This window comes from Ictalurus furcatus, chromosome 21, assembly GCF_023375685.1.
Source record: "Ictalurus furcatus strain D&B chromosome 21, Billie_1.0, whole genome shotgun sequence".
NCBI lineage: Eukaryota > Metazoa > Chordata > Actinopteri > Siluriformes > Ictaluridae > Ictalurus > Ictalurus furcatus.
The window spans coordinates 2,437,641-2,464,296 of NC_071275.1; the positions used below are offsets into that span (position 1 = coordinate 2,437,641).

General features: G+C 39.8%; 1 protein-coding gene across 2 annotated transcripts; it reads right to left on the bottom strand.

The window, feature by feature from the left end:
• Positions 1 to 2,254: 2,254 nt before the first annotated feature.
• Positions 2,255 to 26,354, bottom strand: lactbl1b (lactamase, beta-like 1b). Of its 2 annotated transcripts, XM_053653449.1 has the most exons (8): positions 26,292 to 26,354; positions 22,556 to 22,570; positions 17,470 to 17,620; positions 14,389 to 14,495; positions 13,897 to 14,054; positions 10,267 to 10,514; positions 7,005 to 7,110; positions 2,255 to 3,382 (listed from the first exon to the last, which is right to left on the bottom strand). In XM_053653449.1, the coding sequence occupies exons 1-8, from the start codon at positions 26,352 to 26,354 to the stop codon at positions 2,404 to 2,406; spliced, it is 1,827 nt and encodes a 608-aa protein (XP_053509424.1). In that variant the 3' UTR covers positions 2,255 to 2,403. The 2 variants fall into 2 exon arrangements, 1 of the variants encoding a protein (XP_053509424.1); XR_008388905.1 differs by lacking the exons at positions 2,255 to 3,382; positions 7,005 to 7,110; positions 10,267 to 10,514; ... (2 more) ...; positions 22,556 to 22,570; positions 26,292 to 26,354 and adding an exon at positions 14,643 to 15,484 and having other exon boundaries at positions 14,437 to 14,495.
• Positions 26,355 to 26,656: the final 302 nt, after the last annotated feature.

A 26,656-nucleotide genomic window follows, 5' to 3' on the forward strand; every position in this document is an offset into this window, starting at 1 on the left:
CTAGCTAGCTAGTAGCTACCTACCAAGCCAACTATCAGCCAGATTGGAATCCAGGTACAGATGGTCCCTTATGCAACTTGTGCTGTGAAACCGGGTCCAAACATTCTCAGGTGTAAATGCAGCTCTAATACACATTGACATTTTTGAGTAAAAGTTTTATATAATAATTGAACATTATTAAACACTGATGGTGGTATTGATATCTGTGTAAGACTGTCACTTCTATAGAACAAGGGCAGGGGAAAGTGAATATCCAGCGAATATCGAACCTAAAAGTAACTTTATCGTGATGAAAAACTAGTTTTATCCTGGTGGACATGTCATCCTCCCATACTGTAACCTTCTTAATGCATTTGAAAAGCATGTAATGCATGTAATAACTTCGCAGAGCAAAGCAACATTTTTTCCAAACCCCTGACATTTTTCAGTTAGTTAAATTACACTTGGGTTATGCGAGCATGCCACAAAACAAAATAACTCCAACTCCAACAAGCAAAAACAGGTTTTAAACATTGTTAATTAGTCATTTTCAATATTAAGACAAAACATTTGTGAGCACGTCATCATTTGTATTTTGTTTTTCAACACGGACCATGTACTTTTGCATTTATTCATTATTCTATTTTTAATCTTAAAAAAACATATATATATATATATATATATATATATATATATATATATATATTTTTTTTTTTAAACTATTTTTAATCTTAAAAAATGAAAACCAACACACGAATGCTTTTATGATTTTTAAAAATGCTGTAATTGATGTGTTAATGAATAATTGTTCCTTTTTCAAATGATTTCGGAATGTAAAATTAAATATGATCTGTTTTCTCTTTGAATTTATTAAATTAATGTGCTGATATCATAAAACAATAATAATGAAAAATATAAATTCTACTAATCTCCAGGGGTAGGTCTCTGGGACATGCTGTTTGTAGCATGGAAGTAATTTAGGCCCCTAGGCTCAGCTGAATATGACTTCACTTGAGCCATATTCTGATATCTCTGAATATATGTTGAGAAAGCAAACAATCAGGGATGCAGAAAGGTGTTTTACACTGGGGGTTCCGTCCAGTTCTAATATGTACATATATATATGTACCTATAACGAGTTATTTCTTTTTTCTGTACTGTTATCTGGAGATCACATGAAAAATAAGTTGTGATCTCCAGATAACAGTACAGAATTTGTTTTCTTAAGGTGACGAGTTATTTTTCTCATGATGTCAAAATGCACGATTATCATCATGGATTAGCACATCCATTTTTACTTTAATAAATGCAGTTTCTAAAAGCAAAGTAAACCCTTTAATGGTTGCTGTAATTATTCTTATGAATAAGGAGAGACCATTGTCCAAATTTTATTTCAGTTTTAAAAATAGAAAATTGAATGAACACAAAGGAACCTGGACCACAAACATTTTGTTGTTTATTTGAATTAATTTCGTAAAAACAAAGCATAAAATTTTACACCTACGAATTTACACAGAAAAAAAAGACTTTCAAGTATCCCAAATCATGAGGGACAGTCCTGTTATGATGTGATTGAAATTAGTATGGAAACGCGGAGGTTTTATGCACAAACACAGTGTGCAAAAATGGTAATGAGAGTTCTCATTCTCATTACTGAACTGCACACAAAGACTGATTATGTGTCTTGTCTCAAACACCCCCCCCCCCCGCCCCCCCTTCAAGCTCAGTGTAATCTGTACATTTTTAATATAACTCTAAAAGACATACAGATTCAGTCCTTAAAATCACAGGTTTGAAAAAATGAAAGGCCTCTGATCATCTGGAAAAATAAATTGAGATATTTACCATCTCACACCACCAGATCAGTTCTGATCAGTCATAAAATTTAAATTACAGTAATAATTGGGCAAATTCAGTGACAGATTTTGTAGTGTATGCCCAGCTTTGAAGTAAAATTTTCCTCAAGAACAACTTAATAGGGAAAAATTAAGCAAAAGTCTACATGTTTACATCATGTTTACATGAACAGCCTATCTGTATTTTGGCTTTTAAAAAAAGTTTGAAGAGAATTGATTCATCCATCTATCCATTTTCTATACCGCTTAGCCCACACAGGGTTGCAATGGAGCCTGGAATCTATCCCAGGGAACTCGGGCACAAGGCGAGGGATACCAATCCATCACAGGGCACAATCGCACACATATTCACACACTACGTACAATTTGGAAATGCCAATCAGCCTACAGCACGTCTTTGGACTAGGGGAGGAAACCAGAGTACCTGAGGAAAATCATGGGTTCAACAACTATGATATAAGATTTCAATCATGCAGATTTAGAGTTGGTCAAAAGTGACATACCCTAATGTTTCTGCCATTTATTCTGCCATATACTGCACAGTCTCTAGTTTTTTGGATATTAGACTTCACTTTGAAAATATGGGTCTGTGGGTGATTCGGACCACATTGTAAGTGTTCAAACCTGGTGCATCAAAGCCAGGGGATAACCCAAATTTACCAAACATATAGAAATTGAAGAGCTGTCCATCCTGGGCTTCCAATGACACTGAGGCAGAACCCACCTGTAAAATGCAGGGGTATTGTTTCTCAAACACAACTCTAAAAACTCGATCTACAAGGTAAGACAACTTTATGGTTCGGTATTTTTCAGGAATCAAGCTCTCAATTTGAGGCCCAAACTGCTGCATGATGAGGACTCCTTCTGGTCCAGCTTTGATCTCATAAAAGGTGATGTTACTGTATGTGTAGAACCCTACATATGGCACAGGATTGGGGGGAGGCACAAGGACCTGCTTGGCATCTCTGAAAGCTTTCTCCATGGCTGGAATGATATATGAATAGGCCTTGGATATCACATCCTGGTTCTGAGGCCTTGTACCTGCCATCAGAACAACCATACTGATTTTGAGTCGAGGTACTAGGGAGAATGTGGCGGAGTACCCATCCAAGTCCCCATCTTTACGAAGTAACTCATAACCAAGCTGTTCGTTCACCTCCCATGGAGTTCCAGTGCGGTTGGCAAAGTAATCTTTATCACAGTGGAACAAGGGAGTGAGCATTATCTTTACAGTGTCTGGCTCCAGAAGCTTGCGATGATAAGTGCCAAGAAGCATCATGGCTAGTTTGGCCAGATCAGCAGCTGTAGAGAACATCTGCCCCGATGGCTGATACCAGCCTAGGTCATAAAGTGGTGCAGGTTGGCCATTGGCATAGACGCCAACAGCCATGTGACTCTGAATGCTGGGGGTGATATCAAAGCCCGTGTCCTCCATTCCCAACCTGTCAAGGATGTTGTCAGTAATCCAGCGCTGGTAATTCAAACCCAACACCCTCTCAGCCAGGACATGGGCCAACAAGGAAAAAGCCAAGTTGCTGTAGTGACATCTTAAGGAAACAAAATAGATTTCTTAAGAAACAATGAATGAAATATTATATTAATGGTGTTTTACACGGTTTACATAGGTCTACTTTATGTCCAGAACTGTGTTACACTATATGGCCTAAAGTATGTGGACATCTGACTCACACCCTTATGTGGTTTTTGAACATCCCATTCCAGAAATAGTCCACCTTTGTTTATATAATAACCTTCACTCTTCTGGGAAGGCTTTCCACTAGATTTTGGAGCATTTTTTTGTATTGCAAAGCATTATTGAGGTCATGCAGTGAAGTTGGGTGAGAGGGCCAAGGGTGCTGTCAGCATTCTAGCTCATCCCAATGGGGTCGATGTTGGGACACTGTGTAGGCCACTTGAGCTCTTCCACTGCAACCTTGGCAAACCAAGGTCTTCTTTTACTTTGCTTTGTGCACAGTGGCATTGTCATGTATTTGGGCTAGGCCTCTTAGTGCGAATGAATAGAAATTATAATGCTTCAGTATACGAAGACATTAAAACATTATATACAGGGTTGGAAGCTTTACTTTAAAAATGTATTCCGTTACAGTTACAAACTACTTCATAAAAAATGTAAACAATATCGTAATCCAAGTATCACAATATGAAAGTAATGTAATCTGATTACTTTTAGATTACTTAATGGTCACATACAGTGGCGCTCGAAAGTTAGTGACCCTTTAAAAATGTTAAAAATATTTGCATAAATATGCCCTAAAACATCATTAGATTTTCACACAAGTCCTAAAAGATGATAAAGAGAGTCCAATTAAACAAAGAAAAATCTTATACTTGGTCATTTATTTATTGAGGAAAATGATATTACATATCTTCGAGTGGCAAAAGTATGTGAACCTCTAGCATTAGCAGTTTATAGGTGAAAATAAAGGCGAGATTAGAGTCAGGTGTTTTCAATCAAAGGGATAACAAACAGGTATGGGTGTGCGCCCTGATTTATTTAAAGAACAGGAATCTATCAGAGTCTGATCTTCACAACACATGTTCGTGGAAGTGTATCATTGCATGAACGAAGGAGATTTCTGAGGACCTCAGAAAAAGAGTTGTTGATTCTCATCAGACTGGAAAAGTTTACAAAACCATCTCTAAAGAGTTTGGACTCCACCAATCTACAGCCAGACAGATTGTGTACAAATGGAAGAAATTCAAGACCATTATTAACCTCCCCAGGAGTGGAGACCAACAAAGATCACTCCAAGAGCAGGACATGTAATAGTCCACGAGATCACAAAGGAACCCAGGGTAACAGCTAAGCAACTACAGGCCTCTCTCACATTGACTAATGTTAATGTTCATGAGTCCACCATCAGGAGAACACTGAACAGCAATGGTGCACATGGCAGGGTTGTAAGGAGAAAGCCACTGCTCTCCAAAAAGAACATTGTTGCCTGTCTGAATTTTGCCAAAGATCACGTGGACAAGCCTGAAGGCTGTTGGAAAAATATTTTGTGGATAGATGAGACCAAAATAAAAAATTTTGTTTCAATGAGAAGGGTTATGTTTGGAGAAAGGAAAACACTGAATTCCAGCATAAGAACCTTATCCCATCTGTGAAATGTGGTGGTGGTAATCTCATGGTTTGGGCCTGTTTAATTGCATCTGGGCCAGGACGATTTTATCAGTGATGGAACAATGAATTATACCACCGAATTCTAAAGGAAAATGTCAGGACATCTGTCAATGATCTGAATCTCAAGAGAAAGAGGGTCATGCAGCAAGACAACGACCCTAAGCACACAAGTTGTTCTTCCAAAGAATAGTTAAAGAAAACTAGAGTTAATGTTTTGGAATCGCCAAGTCAAAGTCCTGACCATAAATCAATAGAAATGTTGTGGAAGAACCTGAAGCAATCAGTTAATTGAGGAAACCCACCAATATCCCAGAGTTGAAGCTGTTCTGTACTGAGGAACGGGCTAAAATTCCTCCAACTCGATGTGCAGGACCGATCAACAGTTGCCAGAAACGTCTAGTTGCAGTTATTGCTGCACAAGGGGGCCACACCAGACACTGAAAGCAAAGCTTCACACACTTTAACCACTCACAGATATTTAATATCGGATCATTTTCCTCAACAAATAAATGAACAAGTGTAATATTTTTGTCTCATTTGTTTAATTGGGTTCTCTTTATCTATGTTTAGGGTTTGTGAAAATCTAATGATGTTTTTAGGTCATATTTATGCAGATATAGAACAAAGGGTTCTAAAGGTTCACAAGCACCACTGTATGTAAATAAAGTCAAGAGAAAAGCAATATGATTTAAAATACTTTTAGTTAGAGCTTATTTTAGAGCTTAACAACATGTGCAATGTTTGGATTTGTTTTAAGAAAATAAATAAACAAATGAATAAATAAAAGATCACTGTCCCTGATGTGGGTAACATTACATCACAAAAGTTAGGGTGACCATACTCTGGTTTTCCAAAAAGAGGATGCCTTTTTTTTTCGTGTCTTAATAACATTCAAAACAGTGAATAAACTATGAATGCAAATTTTAATACACTGAAAAAGTCACACTATTAGCATCACATAAATATATATAAATTCCTACGTTATTTTGCATGGAATAAAATAAAATATTAGATGCCACAAGTGTACCTTCTGCCCCTTCTGCCATTATTTACACATTTGAATGGCCATGTAATTCGAAACAATGTGATAACTTGAAATTAAAAATGGACTTATATGGCCATGGGCATTGTTTCAACTCAGGACAGCTGTTTGCTGCTATTGTCAAACAACTGTTTGACACCGTACACAACAGTACTTCACCTTCGTGTGTTCACTGAGAGTAGAGTAATGGTTGAGAGGCAGAATTTGGCCAATAGTTTCTGCAAGCCTTTTAGAATCGACCAGATGGTGTGCGAGAAGGTGGGAATTACAGTGAGGGGTTAAACCAATGCAAATATGTGCACACATGTTGCAGTATTACACCATAAGCACATCATAAACTAAAACCGAATCCCAGTCATTTTCTCAAAATTAGAAATCTTTTTTAAGGTCTCAAAAAGAGGACGTATGGTCACCCTAACATAAACATTTCAGAGGACAATGTGTGTTCATTTCTACCAAAGTAACTGTACCAGGAGACTGCTCATGTGAGTCATGACTGGCAAGAGAGAACCAGAATTATAATCAAACAGCTGTCTATATTGTGTTTTGTCAAAAGATTAATTTCTTTGGTTTTAAATGAAAAAATGTAATCCTGATAGTATTCACATTTTATTTTTTAATTTATTATTTTTTTTACAAAATGTACCTGCAGTCTGATTACATTGTTTTTTGACATAACTGTAATGTATTACAGTTACCAGTTTTTTGTGTCCTGATTAAGTAACGCCATTACATGTATTCCGTTACTCCCCAAGCCTGATTATATACAATTGTGTGCTTTCAACTTTGTGCCAACAGTTTGGAGAAGGCCCATATATGGGTGTGATGGTCAGGTGTCCACAAACATTTGGCCATGTAGTATATTTCTTTCTTATTGTGTTATTTTCTAACTCACGTTGTCAGTCCTATGGTGTAATAGAGCAGAGAGGAAATTAAACTCTACAGTGTGCTGTACTATCATGAATTTAAAAAAGAGACATACTTGGTTCCTGGATCTGCAACCAGCACATCATCCTGTAGAAGATTGATTGCAGCTTGAGTCTTGCCCTTCCACAGCAGGTTAGTGGAGCGAAGTCTTCTTGGTAAACCTACATATCACATAAAATGGTTAGAAACTCATGCAGAGATAAAAAAGTTTGTTTATTTATTGCAAGGTTGGATATATTTGTATAAATGCTGTGTGGATTGGTACAAGGAGAAGGAGTCTGCACAAGCCAAATCATATTTAACCCCTTTTATCTCATTATTTGGAAAATCCTTTTTTTTCAGTTTATTAGAATATTGACTTGGGTTTTGTATAATATAACAGGATTACAAACGTGCATAGAACAATTTTAAACTACAATAGTATGAATATTTTAAAATATGCATAAATAGTAATTATGAAGAAAATGTACATGATATAGATGAAGTAGCACAAGTAAAAATTTCACTCATATCAGATTATATGCTATTAATAAATGCCTTGAGGATTATTTTGTGCGCGGGGGGGGGGGGGGGTGTTTAGTGGAGGGGGGCTCAGGCTGATACTTTCTAGCCCAGAGAGTTGATTCATTTTGCCTTCCAGTGACAGTCATGTTTCAGGTAATTACACAAGGTAAAACACTCCCTAGATTTAGAATTAGTGGGGCTAATATTTTTCAGCTTTTGTTGCTGGCACATCCATAACAATGCCTAGGGGCACTTAGGCACTTATCAGAAGTGTGTGGCTCCCCTACCTAAAAGTACTGCAAGGCAGGAGTGCTTTCTGTAGTCAATAGAAGGTGGGACCAGGGTGTGGTGCTCTAAAGGCATCTTGCAAATAGATTGTTTGGGGCATGCTGGGGCAAAAGAACCTGAACCCTCATTCTTTTGCAGCAAGCTCAAAGAGCGACCCAGAGACACAACTCAGGTTCTGCAGAGTTCATTTGCACATACTGCATCCAGCAGGATGGACTGAGATAATCATACTTCATGACATTTATAAACTAAGTTGGCCCTTGTCCTGGCCCAGAAGCCCCACTTCCAGGAGTGAGGTCTCAATCAGCCTTACTGAGGGGTCTTTTTTTTCCGAATGACCGCTCCAATGCTAGCATCTGTTTGCTACAGTGTTTGTGGCATGCAATTTCATATGTTTTAAGCAGACGCCTTCATTACATATCTGTGAATTATCTGTGTATGAGCATATCTAGGCATAGTGCTTCAAATAATGAAACTACAAGTACCAGTTACATGCATGTGTCAAATAATGACCTGCTCATGATTCATCATATTATTCATAGCTTGTGCCACAGAACCTAAGTGCATGTGGTACGCTTGCATGAATTCCCATGAAAGCTGTCAATAAAGTCCTTGCACTATCGCATGGAAAACATTGCCATCATATGTGCTGTTTGATGTTGTAAGTTGCATTGCATTGTCCAATGATATATGAGCCACAGCCATCAATTCTGGTTAGATGTTAACTGCATTTCGTTGGCTTTGTTCATGTACTCTCCTCAATGACAAAGTTTAATCAAATCAAATCAAATCAAATGATAAAAAAACTACAGTATTGCATGGCCAGGTGTGAGGCCCTGTAAAGGCATAAGCCGCATGGCTCTGTGTGGTCGCACACTTGGCACAGCCCATGAGTGCACGTGTGGACACAGCACATCAATGGCTGTGGCCAATACAAAAAGAGAATAGAATAACTGTAATGACTACAACACCCTGAGGGAACCAGGGACTCTATTGGTTTAACTTCATGAAGAATAGAACAGTTAATAGCCATATTGCTCCCCAATCACAAGGTTTCATCTAAATAACAGAATAAAAGCAGAGATGTGAATTCTCAGATGCATTCATGTTTCTTACAAAGAAAGTTAAAAACATCTGAAATCCAATAAGGTTGAATAAAACCCAATAAGCCTGAAGAAATTCGGAACAAAGAATATATAAAAAAATGGAAAAACAGAAAAGAAAAAGTACATAAAAGTGCTACATTACAAAATTAAGGGGAAAGGCAAAAGACAAATAGAAAATACACTACTATACTGAACACACCTTAGTCCATATAGGACACTTGAGAGGAATTAATTCAGTTCTGTGATAATGGGTACAACTCACCTCCACTGCATAGTAATACCTTAATGAGCCACATAAAAGAAAAAAGCTTCCAATTAAGTCCAAAGGGCTAACAAATGAGGAATGACTTGGCTGCAGGCCTAACACAGTGAATGTAGTCACTGACAGGTGCAACTCAATCAGGCAGTGAACACAAACACTGTCACTTATAACAAAGCCATAACAACACAGTGAAGAAATTGTACCCGAAGCAGCGTGGCAAGGCCAAAGCATGGCTAAAGTAAACAGAATGCAGCATGGCAAGGCAGTACATAGGGAAAATTTCACCAAAGCAGCAACACAGCAAACAGACACACAGCGAAGCAGTAGAACAGCAGAGGAGTAGTTGGTAGCATCTGGCACTGCTAACCCTAACACCACCACTCTCTGAATGCTCCTAGAGTGTATACAGCCATTCATAATCTTTGGCTCAATCAGACAGCCCCAGGCTCATTGGAGGACCCTTTGATCTCTAAAAATTTTTAATGGAACGTCGAACTGGAGCTGAGTTTCTCCTACCAACTAGGAAAGGCACCACACTGCATCACATACCACCAACAAAAAGCATGCAAGTCATCTACACGGTGAATAATATCTACTTAATGCAGATGAGGCCACAAACACAGTGGAGAAAAACTCCCCAACCCCACATAACCGTAGAGTTGAATGTCCAAATACAAAAATGGTGAGTGACTTGCTAAATACAGGGCAGTAGTGCACACAAAGGATAAACCAACTTCAGTCTAATGGGTGCTACAAATCCCAATAGTGCGTTAAGAATAAGTGTTGTAATATAATAAGAAAAGACACCGACCAAGTAGAAAGCAAATAAGAGGAGGTTATGACCAGTTTTGCAGGAAGGGCATTGATACAGTAACTCTGACAATAGTCACAATCTGCTAAGTAGATAACTTCATACTGTGGTCAAGCAGTCCAACATGCTCACAGGCAACGTAAAAGGGAATGGCTGTTGTATGGTTGTGGCAAGAGTTTATTCATGTGTTTTGCACTGCCCTTGGCAGTTAGGAGGGGTGAAATAGCTTTATTGAGTGATAAGAGTGATAAGGCCATATAGTTAAATTCACAATGAGAGACGTGTTGGTTGGAGATGGGTCATAAAGAAAGACAGAAACAGTAAGATGAAGTAGGAAGTCACTTACCAGAGAGATGACTGGCCATTCTACGCAGGGTAACTGAGGAAGAGCGAATCTGAACCTCACTGCTATCCAGGAAGATCAGACCATCTGTCACATATTTCAACTCGGAATTTTTGCTCTTCCCCAGTGGGTTTTTGATGGTGAAATTCTCCACATACTTCTCCAGTGGGTCATCTAATGAGCCCACTTTACCATCCTCCCATAGCCGGTAGAGCATCAGAGTGGGGAAGATCTTAGATATACTTGCAATCCTAAAGACAGCACATACACATATGGGGATTTTCTTCAACAGTGAGTCTAATATTTTTGGCTCGCAGACTCTCAAAGGGTATCAACTAGGACCCTAAAGGGTTCTCGAGTTTGTTTCCCTTAGGAAAAACTACAACAGACAACAAGGAAACTTTCTTTTGATGTAGCACCTTACAGAGAGCGTTTCCTTTTTAGAAAAGGTTCAGTGAACGGTTGTATGTTTAAACTATTAACTGTTAACATCCAAGTAACCTTTAAGGATTTTTTAAACCAATTTTTTGCACTGCTGTATAAATATGAATCTTTAAAAACAACAACAAGAAGATTTTATAGGCTCAATAAAATATGTTTCCTTGTAATTTCAGCCTTCCCTTTTTCCCCTGAATTGTTGTTGTGTTGTCAGGTTCAGTTTTATTTTTGTGATAATTTGTGGTGTGTCCGGAAACGGGCGTAAAGACGGATGCAAATGCAATAAAATGCTTTTATTGAGAGGCAGGCAGACAAATCTAAATCGTGATCAAAAATCTAATCCACAAAACAGGCAAGGGTCGGGCAATGTACAAACAGTGATAACAAGGGTAATCCAAAAGCATAAACCAAGATCAAGAAATGATGTAAACAGCCGTGGAAACAAGTGGCAAAACGTTTAAATCAATTCCACACGATGCACGAAGACACACAGGTGGTTTAGATACACCGAATAATCATGGGGGAAACTAGGAACAGGTGAGACAGACATCACACATGAAAAATATAACAATGAGAAGACAGGGAAGGAGATGGGACATGAATGAAACCAAAAACACCTGTTAAAATAAACAATCTGTCACAACCTGGAAGCACCGCTTATGCCCGTTTCGGTGTTCAGTGCTCGGGGACATCCCTGACATGGTTTTGCATTTTTCCAGCATTTGTGTTGTTGGAAAGTATTTGGTGTCTTGGGATTTTGTTTTGTGTTGTGGTGATTTTGTTCTGCTGATGCACCCTCAAATGAAACTAATATAATGTCAACACAATGCAAATTATAAGAGCTATAAAGAATGTAAAAAAAAACCAAAAACAAACTCACAAATGTTGCTGAAAGGAGAGTTAAAGACCAGACAATATTAGCAAAGCTGACAACATGTTAACTTCCAGGAAGCATCTTCTATGACAGCAGCTTCATCTGAATTCAACATCAACATATAACAGCCTGGTGTCCAGACTTTTGTTATTATCTCTGCTGTGGTTGAATACCGCATTTGTATTACTGGAAGATTTTCTATTGCCAATATTAGACACTGCAAGCTAATGATTCATTAGGCACACTATTGTGTGACATGCAATTGACCCTTGAAAAAGGAAACCGTGCTGACTTGTAATTTAATATTTAGAGCATTAATTGTGTTTAGTTGTTTTATTTAAGTTTATTTTATGCAATGCTGCAAGATGCAGACAGATTTATTATATAACAGATTTATTATAATTGTTATTGTAAGGGGCTCAAATGTGCCACACCAACTGTAAAATCAAAGTTCTAGTATTGGATTTATAGCATTTTAGATGAAAAGAAAAACCACAGCACATCATAACAGAATTAGAGTAGTATTAGAGTATTTGTCCATCTCCACTATAGATGTTTTTACTAGTAATACTAATAGTAATTTTAATACTAGTATTAAAATGTATTACTCATAAAACGCTTTGGCATTGTAATTGTCATTAACACTTAATAATAGCATTACCAAGTTTTTATTCAGACTTGAAATGAAACCTCTTGAGTATAACTCAGGAATTATCAGAGCAAGTATAACTTTTAATTGCTTTTTCAAAACATGAATAGGAAAATCAGCATACGCTAATTTGGACATATCACTGCCTTCTTTCTCAGTTGGGAATGAGCCTGAATGCATATACAGCAATTAGCCAACATAATTTCAGATTAACACGAGGTAAGCTTATTGTTACCTTTTGAAAATTATGGCCACATTACATTCTAAGGTATTACTCTGAAACTAAACAATCTACCATATAAAAGAAGTCATTTCATAAGAAAATTACAGTTCAGGTCCCATAATTAATCCTTTCCTCCATTCTTTTTTCATAAATTAAGTTAAAAATGCAATTTGTTTATTTTTCTTCATGTATTGAAAGCACTAGTAGTGCAGTTATACAGTCGATGCTTCTGGCTGCAGACCCACAGGCAATTTATTCTGAAAGAGAAGCATGTAAATAGATCGATTTGAACCTCTGAAAACCAGAAGTGTCTGTAGCTTGTAACTGACACTCTCTCATTCCATACAGGCATCAGTCCATTATAACTGAGAAAATCAGTTAGAGGCAGTTGGAGTCCAAAAATACTTACAGTCTGTTACATGGATGCTATCTCCTTAAATCATGGTTTACTTGGCAATTTGATCGTGTACTGTGCCAGCTAGCAGTAACATCTCTTATCTGTCTGGCCAGTATGTCTCAGAAGAAATTTACTTTACACAATAATAATGCTTGCAGGAAGGCTATTTATACATGATAATGACATTCAATATATATTCATATGTATATTATATTAAGATTATCTACTTGTTTAGATAATGACCTAAAAAAAAAACAGATGCATAGTTCATTACGATTCTGAAAATAAATAAAAGGAATATAAACACTAAAGAGTTTTTGTGCATTGTGTTCATAAACCAGATTTCAAAAGCAATTATTATAACTTCCATATTAAATATTTTTACATTAAGTTGGTTTAAATATTACATATATTCAATACTTGCACGGCCAATGTAGTGTTATATGTCTTTTAATAGATTTGTCATTACATCTTTAAACACAATGTGAAATTCGGAGTGTTTTTTTTTTTTTTTCTGTTGTTATTCCTGGTTTGACTTTTGCTTTTTCTCTTGATTTTGAATTCATCCTGCATTGCTCTGTTTGACTGATCAACTACCTGGTTTTTGGACCACAAAATTATCTTCTAATTTGGATTGTTAATAAAATCAAGCTCGCACTTACCTTCACCAAATCTACTTGACGTTACTTCAAAATGCTCTTCACATTCTTGTCACACAGTTTTTGAGTTACTCTTCACATAATAGAAGGTCTTCAGTTATACAGTTTATAATTGTTCTAAAAGTTCTATAACCTATGAGAAAGGCAGGGCTTGTGGGAGGATTTAAGAGACCATGTAAGGGAAGTAGTTTTAATTCATTAGTAGCTAGAGTAAAATAGTTAATTGGATTGGAAAGTGTTTTGTTTGCAACTGTTTAAAATGATAGCTTTTAGAAGAATACCTTATCTGCATTTGGAAGAGGACTTGTTTGAGTGTGTGCTAAATTACAAGAAAAATAAAGAACAATGCCGTAAATGGGCTGAAAGTTGTCCACCCTACTGTCAGGAGCTCACCTGTAGATGGTATACTCATTAGGAGGTGCTGATTTAGGGTCACTGCCATTCCTCTTTCCAAAGTTTCCTGTCCACAACACGGTGTCATTGTAAATGACGATGGCAGATATTGTGGGGAGGCTGGTGGGATTGATGCTATGTCTGAGAACTGCATCCACCTGGAAGAGGACATTGCATATTAATACATAATTATTTACAGCTTTCAGAAACTTTCAGAACAACTAAGGCTGCTGGAAATAGTGGTTATAAATTCTCTTTCCAAATAATATTTTACTGCCTGATATGTGCTGGAATAACTGGTTTTAACCCAAGGAATATAGAGCTCAAAAGGAATATGAGTTAAGTAGGTTTGGACTGTTTAAGGAAAGCATACAGTTGAATTTCGATGGAGTAATTGAATTTCTATTCAAATATCCTAAAGAAAGTTTTAAAGTGTGACTTATGAGAGATTAATGTTTTTGGTGGGGTGATTTGCAATTGGGAAATGCTTACTTTCTCCAGTGCTGCCTTCAGGTAGGGGATTGGGTGCTCCAGTGGAGTGGGCTTGGGGTATCGGGGACATAGCTTCTCAGATTTAAGAGTTTTTGCCAGATCTTCTTCTGAAGAAAGATGAAGGAGAAAATGTTTGAAAAAAAAAGAAGGAACCCTAAAGCAGCTAAAAAGCCATCATTAGACATGTATAGCGAGGAGTTTTCTGAGCTTGCAAGGCGGAGTTTGCTGAAATCTCAGTTATTTGTGAATCATACCTTGAAATTAAGTTGATTTTCTTGTGCGATACTGGCTCGAGAGAGGAGCAATGTTAAGTCCAGGGCCACTGCCTGACAACTTGTTGTAATCACAATATGTCACACTGAAATTCATGGTTGGACTTTGTAAATGTAAATTAATACACAATGGAACAGCATTCAATGGCAATATTAAATACATATATACGACACTACTACTTAATTAATTACTTGCAGCATACCTGTAAAAGTTCATTTTCACATTGCCGGAGACAGCATCTTAATCAGTGACATTGCTTATCTCAAGGAGCAATTTTCAGTGCCAAATTAATGTTCTATTTTTCATAGCCTACTTGCCACACAGGCTGCGTCATAATTCATGTTTGAGTACAAGTGGGATGAGAGGGGAGAGGACATGCAACGCGTAGCGAGAAGGAAGGAGTCTGGTGCAACTGTGACAAATAAATGACAGCTAGACACATCACAGCCATCAAAATGTCATCAAAACTAGAAAAGAAGGATATAGACTTTTACTAAATGTAGATATCTGTATTTAATATCTCTATTTTAAAATTTTGCATTGATAAATATTACTGTCAAAGTAAAATACTGTATCTAACTAACCTTAATGATTAATGATCAATGGTGGGATAACCTTGTTGCTTTCTAGCTAAAGATAGTGGACTTGGCACTGTTTTGATTTGCTTGCTAGCTCAAAGGCCCTCATAGACCAAAGAAAATGAAAAAAAAACCCCAGCACATCTCATTCTGTACCACTGTAGGCTTCAGGACTACATAGATATCAATATACAAAACTCAGCCTGAATTGCAATGAGGATTGCTGTTTGTTTATATGCTTTGTATATAAGTCTGCAAACTTTCTGTCTCCTATGATGTAGTTTTGAAAAAAATGTGGTTAAACTCAGATTACTCAGTTGGCTCCAGCTGTGACATAATAAACTGTACAGACAGCAAAGTAATGTTACCTGAATATTTTCTATGTTTTGGGATATTGGAATATTTAACTTTCAGATAAGAGTTTAAGTTTAAATCTATTCTTTTTTGAGTGCAATTATTGTTCATTATCTCCATCATAGTTTGCATTCATAGAGTTTTGTTGTGTTAGCTGTTAAATGTTTTGCAGTAAGCAGTTATGCAAAAATAAAGGATGTGCTCTCTACTCATTGCAGCTATTTTATAAGCTGCCTAATAATAAGGGTAGAAGCCACATTGTTAAATTAATCCAAGTTTGCAGTGATTATTATAGTGATTATGTGACAATTATAACTAGGACTATTCATGCAGCAATATTGTGGCAATATTAAATGTTAATACTTGACATCTTCTCATTTATATCTCATTATCTTTCTTTATATTTTGTTTATTTATTTTTAAGTTGTCTCTTGCTTTTATTTTACATTGTATTGCACTTGACAGCAGTATTCTAGCCACAGGGCTTTTTTAGAGGGCTTATAGACAAGTGGTTCCATTTAGAAAGTGCATAATTCTGCATACATTTGCATAATTCCCATCGTGAATAATAGCCGTTATATTATGTTTGTATAAGCGGAGCTTTTTGGAAATAATAAGGATTTATGTACACAAGTACACATGTAAAAACAACTTTTTACATTTTTATGTTCCTTATATAATGGTCACAGAAAGTTCAGTTGGTGTATTGATATCTAGCTACATTAATAAAGTTAATAGAACACATTGTATCCTAAAGAATAAAAATCTATAATGAATTTATCATGTGATAAACCATATGTTTACAAGTTAAAGTAAATGATAGCATTGGGTCAGACAAGCAATCCATTTGCCATGTAAATGTAGGCCTACAACCACAAACATTGCTTATCCAAATACAGTGCTGTGAAAAAGTATTTGCCCGATCCTGATTTCTACTGTTTTTGTGTATATCTCATACTAAATTGTTTCAGAAATTAAAACAAAATCTAAAACAAAGGCAACTTGAGTAAACACAAAATACAGTTTTTAAATGATAATGTTATTTACTGAAGAAAAAAATTATCCAATTCCAATTGGGCCAGTGTGAAAATGTATTTGTTCCCATAGTTACTAATTTCAAAAATCTATGAAATTGCATTCATAATGGGGTTCAGACACAACCAGGCCTGATTACTGCAAACCCTGTTCAATCAAATCAACACTTAAATATAACTTTTTCAACAGCATGAAGTTGGTTAAAAGTTATTACCCAGTAACACACTATGCCAAAGTTGAAAGAAATTCCAGAAATGATGAAGAAGGTGATTGAAATACATCAGTCTGTGAAGTGTTACAAAGATATTTCAAAGGCTCTGGGACTCCAAAGAACCACAGCGAGAGCCGTTATCTCCAAATGGAAAAACTCAGCACAGTAGTGAACCTTCCCAGAAGTTATTGGAAGCGTTTGGTTGCAGTTATTGCTGCTAAAGGTGGCACAACCAGATTTTAAGTTTAAGGGGGCAATTAGTTTTTCACACTGGTGATAGGTGTTGCATAACTTTTTTTGCTTCAATATATATATATATATATATTTTAAACAAAAAATGTATTGTGTGTCTGTATTGTGTGAAGAAATCACAGCACTGTATAAAGCTACTCCACTTCTTCCTTAACTGCTTTTGAATGTTCTAATCCAGCTTCCACCCAACAAAAGAGCATGTAATAGGATCAACCATTAACAGAGAATGACATTGACACATGAAATCACTATTTGCACCTTTATATTGCAGCCTTCAAATAGAAGGTTACAAATGAAGATTATAACATTACATTCATAGAAATGTGAATACTGAAAGAGGAACTTTTAGGAGAAATACATATTTAAAACTAATCTCACCGGGCATTAGCTTGGGCAGATGATATTGCCAGAGGAAACAGCCTGTCATAATGATAGACAGCACTGCAAAGAAGATGAAACCTAAATGAGTCCATTTCACATCCATCCTGCTGGTTGTGGTAAGTCTCTTGATGGCAGCCGCTGGAGTATGCTGAATAAATACATATTACAGGATAATAAACACATGGAGTAAAGCTTAGGCAGAAACTGATTCTTCTGATTTTTTTATTCATGGTGTTTTTGATAAACACAAAGATGCATCATTTAACCCTATTGGATTGGACACTTTCACTTGCTCTTTAAATACACTTTCAGTTTTACTGTTTAATTAAAGAAAGGAATAAATTACTATTTTAATTAGATGTAAGATCCATTCAAATAACAGCTTCACAGTGAAGTCTGGATTAAATCCCAAATACAGTAAGTCTGATTAGTGTGTGACAGAATAAGAATAGAAAGAAAATCCCCAATAAACCAATAAATCAGCAACAAAAATCGTAGCAATAAACCCCACACAAAGTCTCGTCTCTATTTTTATTGGATTAACACGAAACACAATGATGGTATTCTATGAGAGATAGATGATAGAATGAAAAGTCCAATTCAACTCTAACAGATGTATTTTTGGGGTGATGGTGAAACCAGCTAAAAAAACAAAACAAAAAATAACCTAATTGCTACCAAACCCAGTGATACTTATTGCCATATTTTTTTCAGACAAGACTGACTGAGCTACACAGTGGTAATTCTACAGAGTGAACCCCAGTAGAAATCCTTATAATAAAGCATGCAATACTCACCATATAAAAATACACTTTCTTCAGTCTCTACAAATATGCTGATTCTTCATGTTGGAATTTACTTCAAAAGTGCTGAACATCATAATGGCTGACCTTTGACTATTGGGCACAATAGTTTGGGATTGTCATTGCTGTGAAATGCTTTGAAAATTCTATTTCCTTTCCCACCTCAGGACACTACTTGACATTATAATCCTGAGATTTACTCCTCTCAAGCCCAACCACAGCAGGGTTGCCCTTAATCCCTGCAAATCGATTCACTTCTGGCTGGTTGGCTTCTGACAGCAGAAACGCAGGCCATACCTTACTGTTTACTATTGTAAGATCTCTCAGGCTTAATTATCACTTCTATGCAGATAATACTCAGATGTATATTCACTCTAAGCCTGGGCAAAATGTGGATGTTTCTTTTCTCTCACATAAGATAAGACTGAGGTTTTGCTTATTGGCTCTCCTCATTGGCTTCCTAAAGGTGGTTCACTAATGTTAAAAGTAGACGGCTCTATTTTGGAGTTCCAAATTAAAAAAAAAAAAAAATTAGGAGTTATTTTTGATCCACATGTGCAATATACTTTTCCTGTGACTGAAAGGCTTATCAACACTTTTGTTTTTTCTCGTATTGATTCCTAAAACCACACTAAATAAATTGCAATGTGTGCACATTCTGTGCAAAAAGACCTTGCGCTGTCTCCCATTCAGGTTTCGCACTGATTTCAAAATCTTTATGCTCACATCCAGACCACTGCATGGTCTGGCCCCACAGTATCTGTCTGCACTTTTAACTTTATATACTCCCAAGCGTCATTTGCGCTCCTCTCAAGCTGGTTTACTGGCTGTCCCACAGACATGGTTGCGATCTGTAGGGGACAGGGCTTTCTCACCATATGCTCCTAGACTCCGGAATACACTCCCTGCTAATATTAGAGATGCACGGAATTTACGCGTTTTTAAATCTAAGCTAAAAACAAATTTTTAGGCTAGCTTTTTCTTAATGGTTTTAACTATTTTGTATTCAAGTCTTTTTTTTTTGTACGCTTTGTGTTTTTATCTATGTATTTTTTATTTTCTTTGTATTTTTATTGTGTAAAATGCCTTGAGAAGCTGCTTTAAAGGTGCTATATAAATGAGGTTGTCCTTTTTAACAACAAATGCAGTCCAACATGAAGATCAGAGAGCTGACTATGGGAGAAAATCAAGCCATTTTGAAGCTGATAAAAGAGGGGAAACCAGTCAGATGCATTGCACAAACATTGGGAAAAGCCAATACAACATTTCAGAATGTCCAGGGGAAAAAAAAGAACCCACTGGTGTACTAAGTGCAAGAGACCGAATCGATCAGCCAAGGAAAACAACAGGTTATGACAGAAACACTGTGACAGCTGTGAAGAAAAACCCAAAAACAACAGTCACTGACATCACCAGCAACCTCCACAGGGCAGGGGCTAAGGAATCACAATTCAATTTACAAAGAAGACTTTGAGACCAGAATATAGAGGCAATAGATGCACAGGATGCATGGCACTCATCAGCAGTAAGAATCAGAAAGCCAGATTGGAATTCACAAAGAAATAGAGAGATGAGCCACAAAAGTTCTGGAACCAAGATTAACCTCTACCAAAGTGATGGAAAGGACAAAGTATGGAGAAAGAAAGATTTGCTGATGATCCAAAACATACAAGCTCATCTGTGAAACATGGAGGAGGTAGTGACATGGTTTGGGTTTGCATGGCTACCTCTGGAACAGGCTCACTTATCTTTATTGATTATTACAGGAACATTTTGTCTGCCGATTTACAGAGAAATGCATCCTTATTAATCGGGAGGAACTTTAACATGGAACCAGACAGTGATCCAAAACACAATGCCAAATCAACAAAGGACTTTTTAGGCTGGAAAAGTGGAAGGTTTTATACTGCCCAAGTCAATGACCAGATCTTAACCCAGTTGAGCAGCATTTAACCTCCTGAAAAGGAGACTGAAGGGAGAAACCCCTGAAACAAACAACGAATGATGCTGCCATAAAAGATTGGAAAAGCATCTCAAAAGATGAAACCAACAAATTGGTGATGTCAGTGAGTCACAGGCTTGATGCAGTTATGCCTGATAGGGCAGTCATCAGGGGGGCAGCACAACTCAATCCAGAGGCTGATGAGGCAGTCTCACCACCCAAGCTAAAGCCAGAGACCTACAGGCTGGCCTCTCAAGACAGAGGCTGATAGCGTAGCCACTCCAGCCAAAGTCAAGCCAGAGGCTGATAGGGTGGCCACTCCAGCCCAGCTCAATTCAGAGGCCGACAGGGCAGTCTCACCAGCCCAGCTCAAGACAGATGCCTATGGTGTGGCCTCTCTAGCCATGCCTTGGCAGCCTCCCATTCCATGATGCTGATGAGGCAGCCTCATAAACCATGCCCAAGCCTGATGGTCGACAAGGCTTCTCGTGTTCAGTCCCCTCCATCACCTGACTCTGGCAAGGACCTCATTACTCGTCCACCTTACTCAGTCAGGGACATTGGTGCTCCACCACCTGACTCTGGTAATGACATTTTCACTCTGCTACCTAACTCCAGCAAGGATGTTATCACTCCACTACCTGTCTTTAGTAAGGATGTTGTCACTCTGCCTCCAATCATGGTGGTCATCTCTCCACCTTCCTGCTTTGCTGGGGACTTCACTCATTATGGGCAATGCCTGCTTTGGGACCCAGAGTAATTCTGAGTCTAAGGTATGTATTATGTCACATTGTTCTTGCTCTCACTCTTGTTTTTTTTGTTCTTGGATGATCCTGTTTTTTGTTAAGGACACAGAGACTGGGGGACCCAAAGGCAGAACACAGACACAGTGACGAAATAGAATAGGACTGCAATAAAGTGTAGCTGGGGTCGGTATTTGAACTTGGGTCCACCACGGCAGAATCGAGGGCTCAGCTGATGCGCCATGAGGGAGGGGGAGTGAGGTCGAGCTGGAGCAGGCTTGAGTGCTGTTGGCCATGTGAAAGCAGTGCGAGAGTTGACACAGCACATGTCAGGGGGCTGTCATGAACTGGCTTGAGCTGGGAGACATGAAAGATGGGGTGGATGCGCAGGGACCTAGGGAGCTAGAGCTTATCTGCCAATAGATTGATAATGCTGTCAATGGTGAATGGTCCCAAGTACTAGGGTAAGAGTTTTTTGGCTTGTATCTTCAGTGGAATGTCCCTGGCCAAAAGCCATACCTTCTGGCCTGGTTGATAGTTGGGTGCGGGAACCCGACGGCGGTCATCTCAGTGGTGCTTCCAACTCCTGGTCGGCCTGCTCTACCTGGCCATTGGTCTGGGGTGAAACCCGGAGGATAAACTGACAGTAGCCCCAAGAGCATTGCAGAATGCCCTCCAGACCTGGAAAACGAATTGCAGCCTGCGGTCTCAGACAATATACTGGGGGATGCTGGGCAGGAGGAAGATGCTGGCTGATGAGGATGTCTGTGGTTTCTCAGGTAGTAGGGAGCTTGGGAAGGGCCACAAAATGTACAGCTTTTGAGAACCGGTCTATTATGGTAAGGATGATGGTATAAAGTCCAAGGCGATGTGCGACCAGGGGCATATCAGAAGGGGTTGAAGTAGGCCGGCAGGTGGGCAGTGTAGGGCCTTATTACAGGAGCACATGGAGCAGTTGGAGATGGCTTGGTTGTCGGCGTCCATTGTAGGCCACCAGAAGTGCCATTTCAAGGAGCCTAGGGTGCGGTTGGAGCCAGGATGACATGCGAACCAGTACCCATGGATCCACTGGAGGACCTGGGAACGTGCAGCATAGGGGACAAACAGGTGACCAGGCGGCCCATTACCTGGGTCGGGTTGGGTGTGTTGTGCTCTCAGAACCTTGGACTCAATCTCCCATGTGACTGCTCTACCATGCTGGGCAGAGGGAGGATGGTGTTAGGGTCTAGGGTGTCCCGTTCCTCTGAAGAGAACTGGCAAGAGAGGGCATCGGGCTTAGAACCAGGGCTGTAGGTGATCATAAAATTGAACCGCCCGAAGAACAGGGCCCAACGTGCTTGACAGGAGTTGAGATGCTTTGCAGTCTCAGGGGTCCAAACAAAGAGGGTAGAGGTGGAGGTAAGCCTGGTGAGGGGTGCCACAAATCGACTGTAGTCTCATATGAACTGGCAGTAGAAGTTCACAAACCCGGGGAACTGTTGAAGATGTTTCCGGGTGGTAGGTCTGGGCCACTCGATGACCGCTTGGATCTTCTCAGGGTACACCCTCTCCCACCCACTCTCAATGATGAACCCCAGGAACCTGACCAAGTTGACATGGAATTCACACTTCTCCTCTTTGGCAAACAGGCGGTTCTCCAACAGTCTCTGCAGGACCTGACGGACATGACGAATGTGCTCAGCAGAGTTTCGGGAGAAGATCAATATGTCGTCCAGGCATACAAAGACAATGCAGTTCAGGAAATCTCGGGGAATGTCAGTGATCAGGGCTTGGAACACTGCCGCAGTGTTGGTGAGGCCAACTGGCATAACCAGGTATTCAAAGTGGCCCAGGGAGGTATTGAATGCTGTCTTCCACTCATCCCCCTCTCTGATGTGGACAAGGTGGTATGCATTCTGCAAGTCCAACTTAGTGAAGATGGTGGCCCCATGCAGCGGTTCGAAGGCAGAGTTGAGGAGCGGTAGGGTGTACTTATTTTTGACTATGATGTTAATGAGACCCTGATAGTCAATGCAGGGGTGAAGGGTCTTGTCCTTCTTGTCCACAAAGAAGAAGCCAGCACACATGGCGGACGAGGAAGGACAGATTATGCCAGCCGCAAGGGACACGGATGAGAGGTCTGGTGGCCTTAGGGTAGGAAGTGTGCTAGCAGACCCCATGGGAGGAAGGGCAGATTTCAGACAGGAGGAATGGCAGAAGGGACTCCAGGTGACAACTCTCCCAGCTGACCAGCTAGGGGAAGAGATGATCTTGAACTGGATGAGTTCTCAGTGGTTACCTGAAAGAACCAGGTGCAATGGAACAGTATGGTGTGTCACCTTGGCCAAGAGTCTCCTGTCCAGCATGTTAACCATCGGGGGGATCCAGAGATTCCACAGGAAGGCCAGACTGGGATGCTAATGCATGATCCAAGAAGCTGTCCTGAGCACCAGAGTCAATCAGGGCAAGTAGGGGGATGGATATGAGATGGTGTTGCAGGGTAGCAGGAACTTGGAGCCAGGATGGGGAAATCTGAGGTGAGCGGCTTGCCAGTAGCTCCCTTTCTACTGGCAAGCCTCTCATTTTGGGTAAAGGGGACAGGTGGCAATGAAGTGGCCTGATTGGCCACAGTAGACACTTGGAACTGGCAGTCATGCTCGGCCGTGGTGAGCTGGGCCCGACCTACCTGCATGGGTTCTTCGGCTGCCAGGGGGGAACTGGAAGGGCCCCAAGGGCTGAAGCTCTTCAGCCGGGTTGCTGGACAAGAGGGAAGGCAGACGGGGGGTTTGGGGGCAGTCGGCCCTCTCTCAGCGCCGCTCTCACAGGTGGGTATCCAGCTGAATGGCGAGGGAAATCAGCACATCAAGAGAATCTGATTCATCTTTCACAGCCAGCTCATCCTTCCTCTGCTCACCGGGTCTGTTCAGGAACTCTCCCTGGAGTGCCTCCTTGTTCCACCCAGTCTCTCTCGGCCAGGACACGGAACTCCACTGAATACTTTGCTACACTGCGGGGCCCCTGGTGGAGGGAGAGTAGACACATGGCAGCCTCCTTCCCTTGGTGGTGGCAAACTCTCTGGAGCTCATCAGTGAAGGAAGAGATGGAGGACCGAAGAGGGGGCTGTTACCCTCACACAGCAGTGGCTCAAGCTAGGGCATCCCCCCTTAGAAGTCCCATGATACAGGCCACCTTGGCTTCCTCTGAGGCATAGGTATGGGGACACTGGGCATACATGAGGGAACCCTAGAGCAGGAAGGCCTTGCACCTCCCTAAGTTGCCCACATAGGGTTCTGGATCTAGGACATGGGCTTCATGCCGTGATGGACAAGGAGGAGGAGCAGGAAGGGTCGCTGGTGTAGACAGATTGGGATTGGAGCCAGAAGATGTCTGGGCCAGTTGGGGGAGGATACGGTAGAGCTCCTCAGTGAGGAGCCCAATCTGGTGGGCTATGGCTTGGTGGCTCTTGGTAAGGGCGCAAAGTTGTTACTCATGCTGTCCCAGGAGCGCACATTGATGGGACAGAGCTCATCAGGGTCTGGTTCTGCTGGGTCCATGGTGGCCAGATTGTTCTGGTAAGGACACAGAGACTGGGGAACCCAAATGCTGAACACAGACACAGTGACTGAAGGTTAGCAGGATTTATCGATGAGAAGAAGAGGCTGGATTGTGTGATAAATGACTGGCATAAAGTGCAGTCAGGGTCGGGATTTGGGGCCGCCACAGGAGAGTTGAGGGCTCAGCTGATGCGCTACGGCACAAAGTGCTGGTGAACCACAAGGGAGGCAGGTGGTGCTGGGCATAGCAGGATGTGAGCCGTGGGAGAGCAGGCAGTAGCATGGGTGCTGGACCTGGAACACGAGGGAATAAAGACAGGATAAGCATGGGGAAACTTAACAAAGAAACACTGGATATAATCACAATGAAAATGCAAAAAAGGCTGGATGTGTACCACACTGAAGCCGGAACAATCTGGTGATGAGTGGTTGGTGAACCGGGGTTTATATATGCTGCTGATTGATGAGCTGATGAAAAGCAGGTGAGTCCATGATTCAATCAGGTGGCCTGAGATGTGGAGTGCTATGTCCAGAGACACATGCACACACACACACACACACACACACACACACAAGCAGAAACACAAGGGAGAGAATACACTGAACATGTGGGGAAGGGAAAAAACAGGGACACGGGGAAATGCAAGGGCCTCTGGCTGGATCATGACAGTTTTGCACTTGACTTGTGTGTGGTTTCCTCAGTAAATATCCACACTTACAATCCCTGACACCTATTAGTCTTTTTTTGTACAGCAACCTTAAGTGTTAGAAAGGTGCTATATAAATGGAATGCATTAAATCTGGCTAATGGAGGCTGGGTTATTTAAAAGGAAGAATTACTCCTCACTATAATTACATAAGTAACTTTGCATTAAATCATCTCTGCTATGCAAACTAGATAACAGACCTTGTGTAATTATTTTTCTTTGTGATAGTCATATACTATGTCCAATGACTAATGAGAATATGGTGTTCAATAAGTACCTACCCTTTCTGTTTTTAGTTAATGCTAAAAGTACTGGCAGATTAATTCATCCAAGATGGGACATCAGTCTATCGTAGGGCACCATTCAGACACTCATTCACACCAAACCCTGGACCCTGTAAATTTATGTAATTTTGGCAGATACAGTACCCTTATCCAGAGCAATTTGTATTTATCTCATTTTACACAACCGAGCAGTTGATAGATAAGGGTCTTGCTCAAGAGCCCAGCAGTAGAAGTTTGGCAGTGTTGGGACTGGAACTCAGAACCTTGCTAGCAGAAGTACAATGTCGTAACCATTCAGCTACCACAGACCACTGGCTCATTCATGAATAATAGATCACTATTCACATGTAATTATGCATAACCTGGAAAAGTTTTTTGTTTGTTTTGATTTATGCCTTGTTTTTGTTAATGTATGTGTGGAACTTCACTTGTTCTCCATATGTCCACATGAGTTTACTCTGGATTCTCCTATTTCCTTCCACCTTCCGTGGAGTTGGTAGAAGCTATGCTAAATTTCCCTTAGGTGTGAACGAGTATATGTACAGTATGTGTATACATGGTGGTACATTTGTACAATCTACCCCTGCTTCAGATTATGATGATAATTTGCAGATTTACCCTAATAAACCTCACAGTTTGAGCATGCACTTGCATCCTGCCTCATCACAGCATGCAAGTCTTTAAATTTTTTCACGCAGATTTAGGATTTGCACAGCTGAATTTAGGTTATTTCAAATTATTGAAACATACCAAGTCAAGTAATACTGTGTATTGAAACAGTCTTCCTAACAGACAGTCATGCCTTACCAGTGATTGAACTCCATCTGTTGAGGACTCTGTCCGGACAAACTTACTTCCGGTCTTCCCCATTTTTACAGCCCTGAATTTTACAGCCCTGAAACACACAAACAGTTCAAATCAGACCAAGCTTGCTACCATAGCATTTCTGAAAATTTTTTGTGTGAATGTTTGACAGCCAGCAAAGATACAAAAACTTTAATTTACCATTAACTGCACAGGAGGGAAGAGTGAAGATGCTGTAAACTTGTAAACTGTATGTCATATGATTTAACAGTGATTTAGAATAAGAAGGGATATATCTACAACCCTCAAGTGGTCCTTGTTTTGTCTGTCTTCAAGGTTCTATATAGAGCCAATCTGAGTTCCAAGTA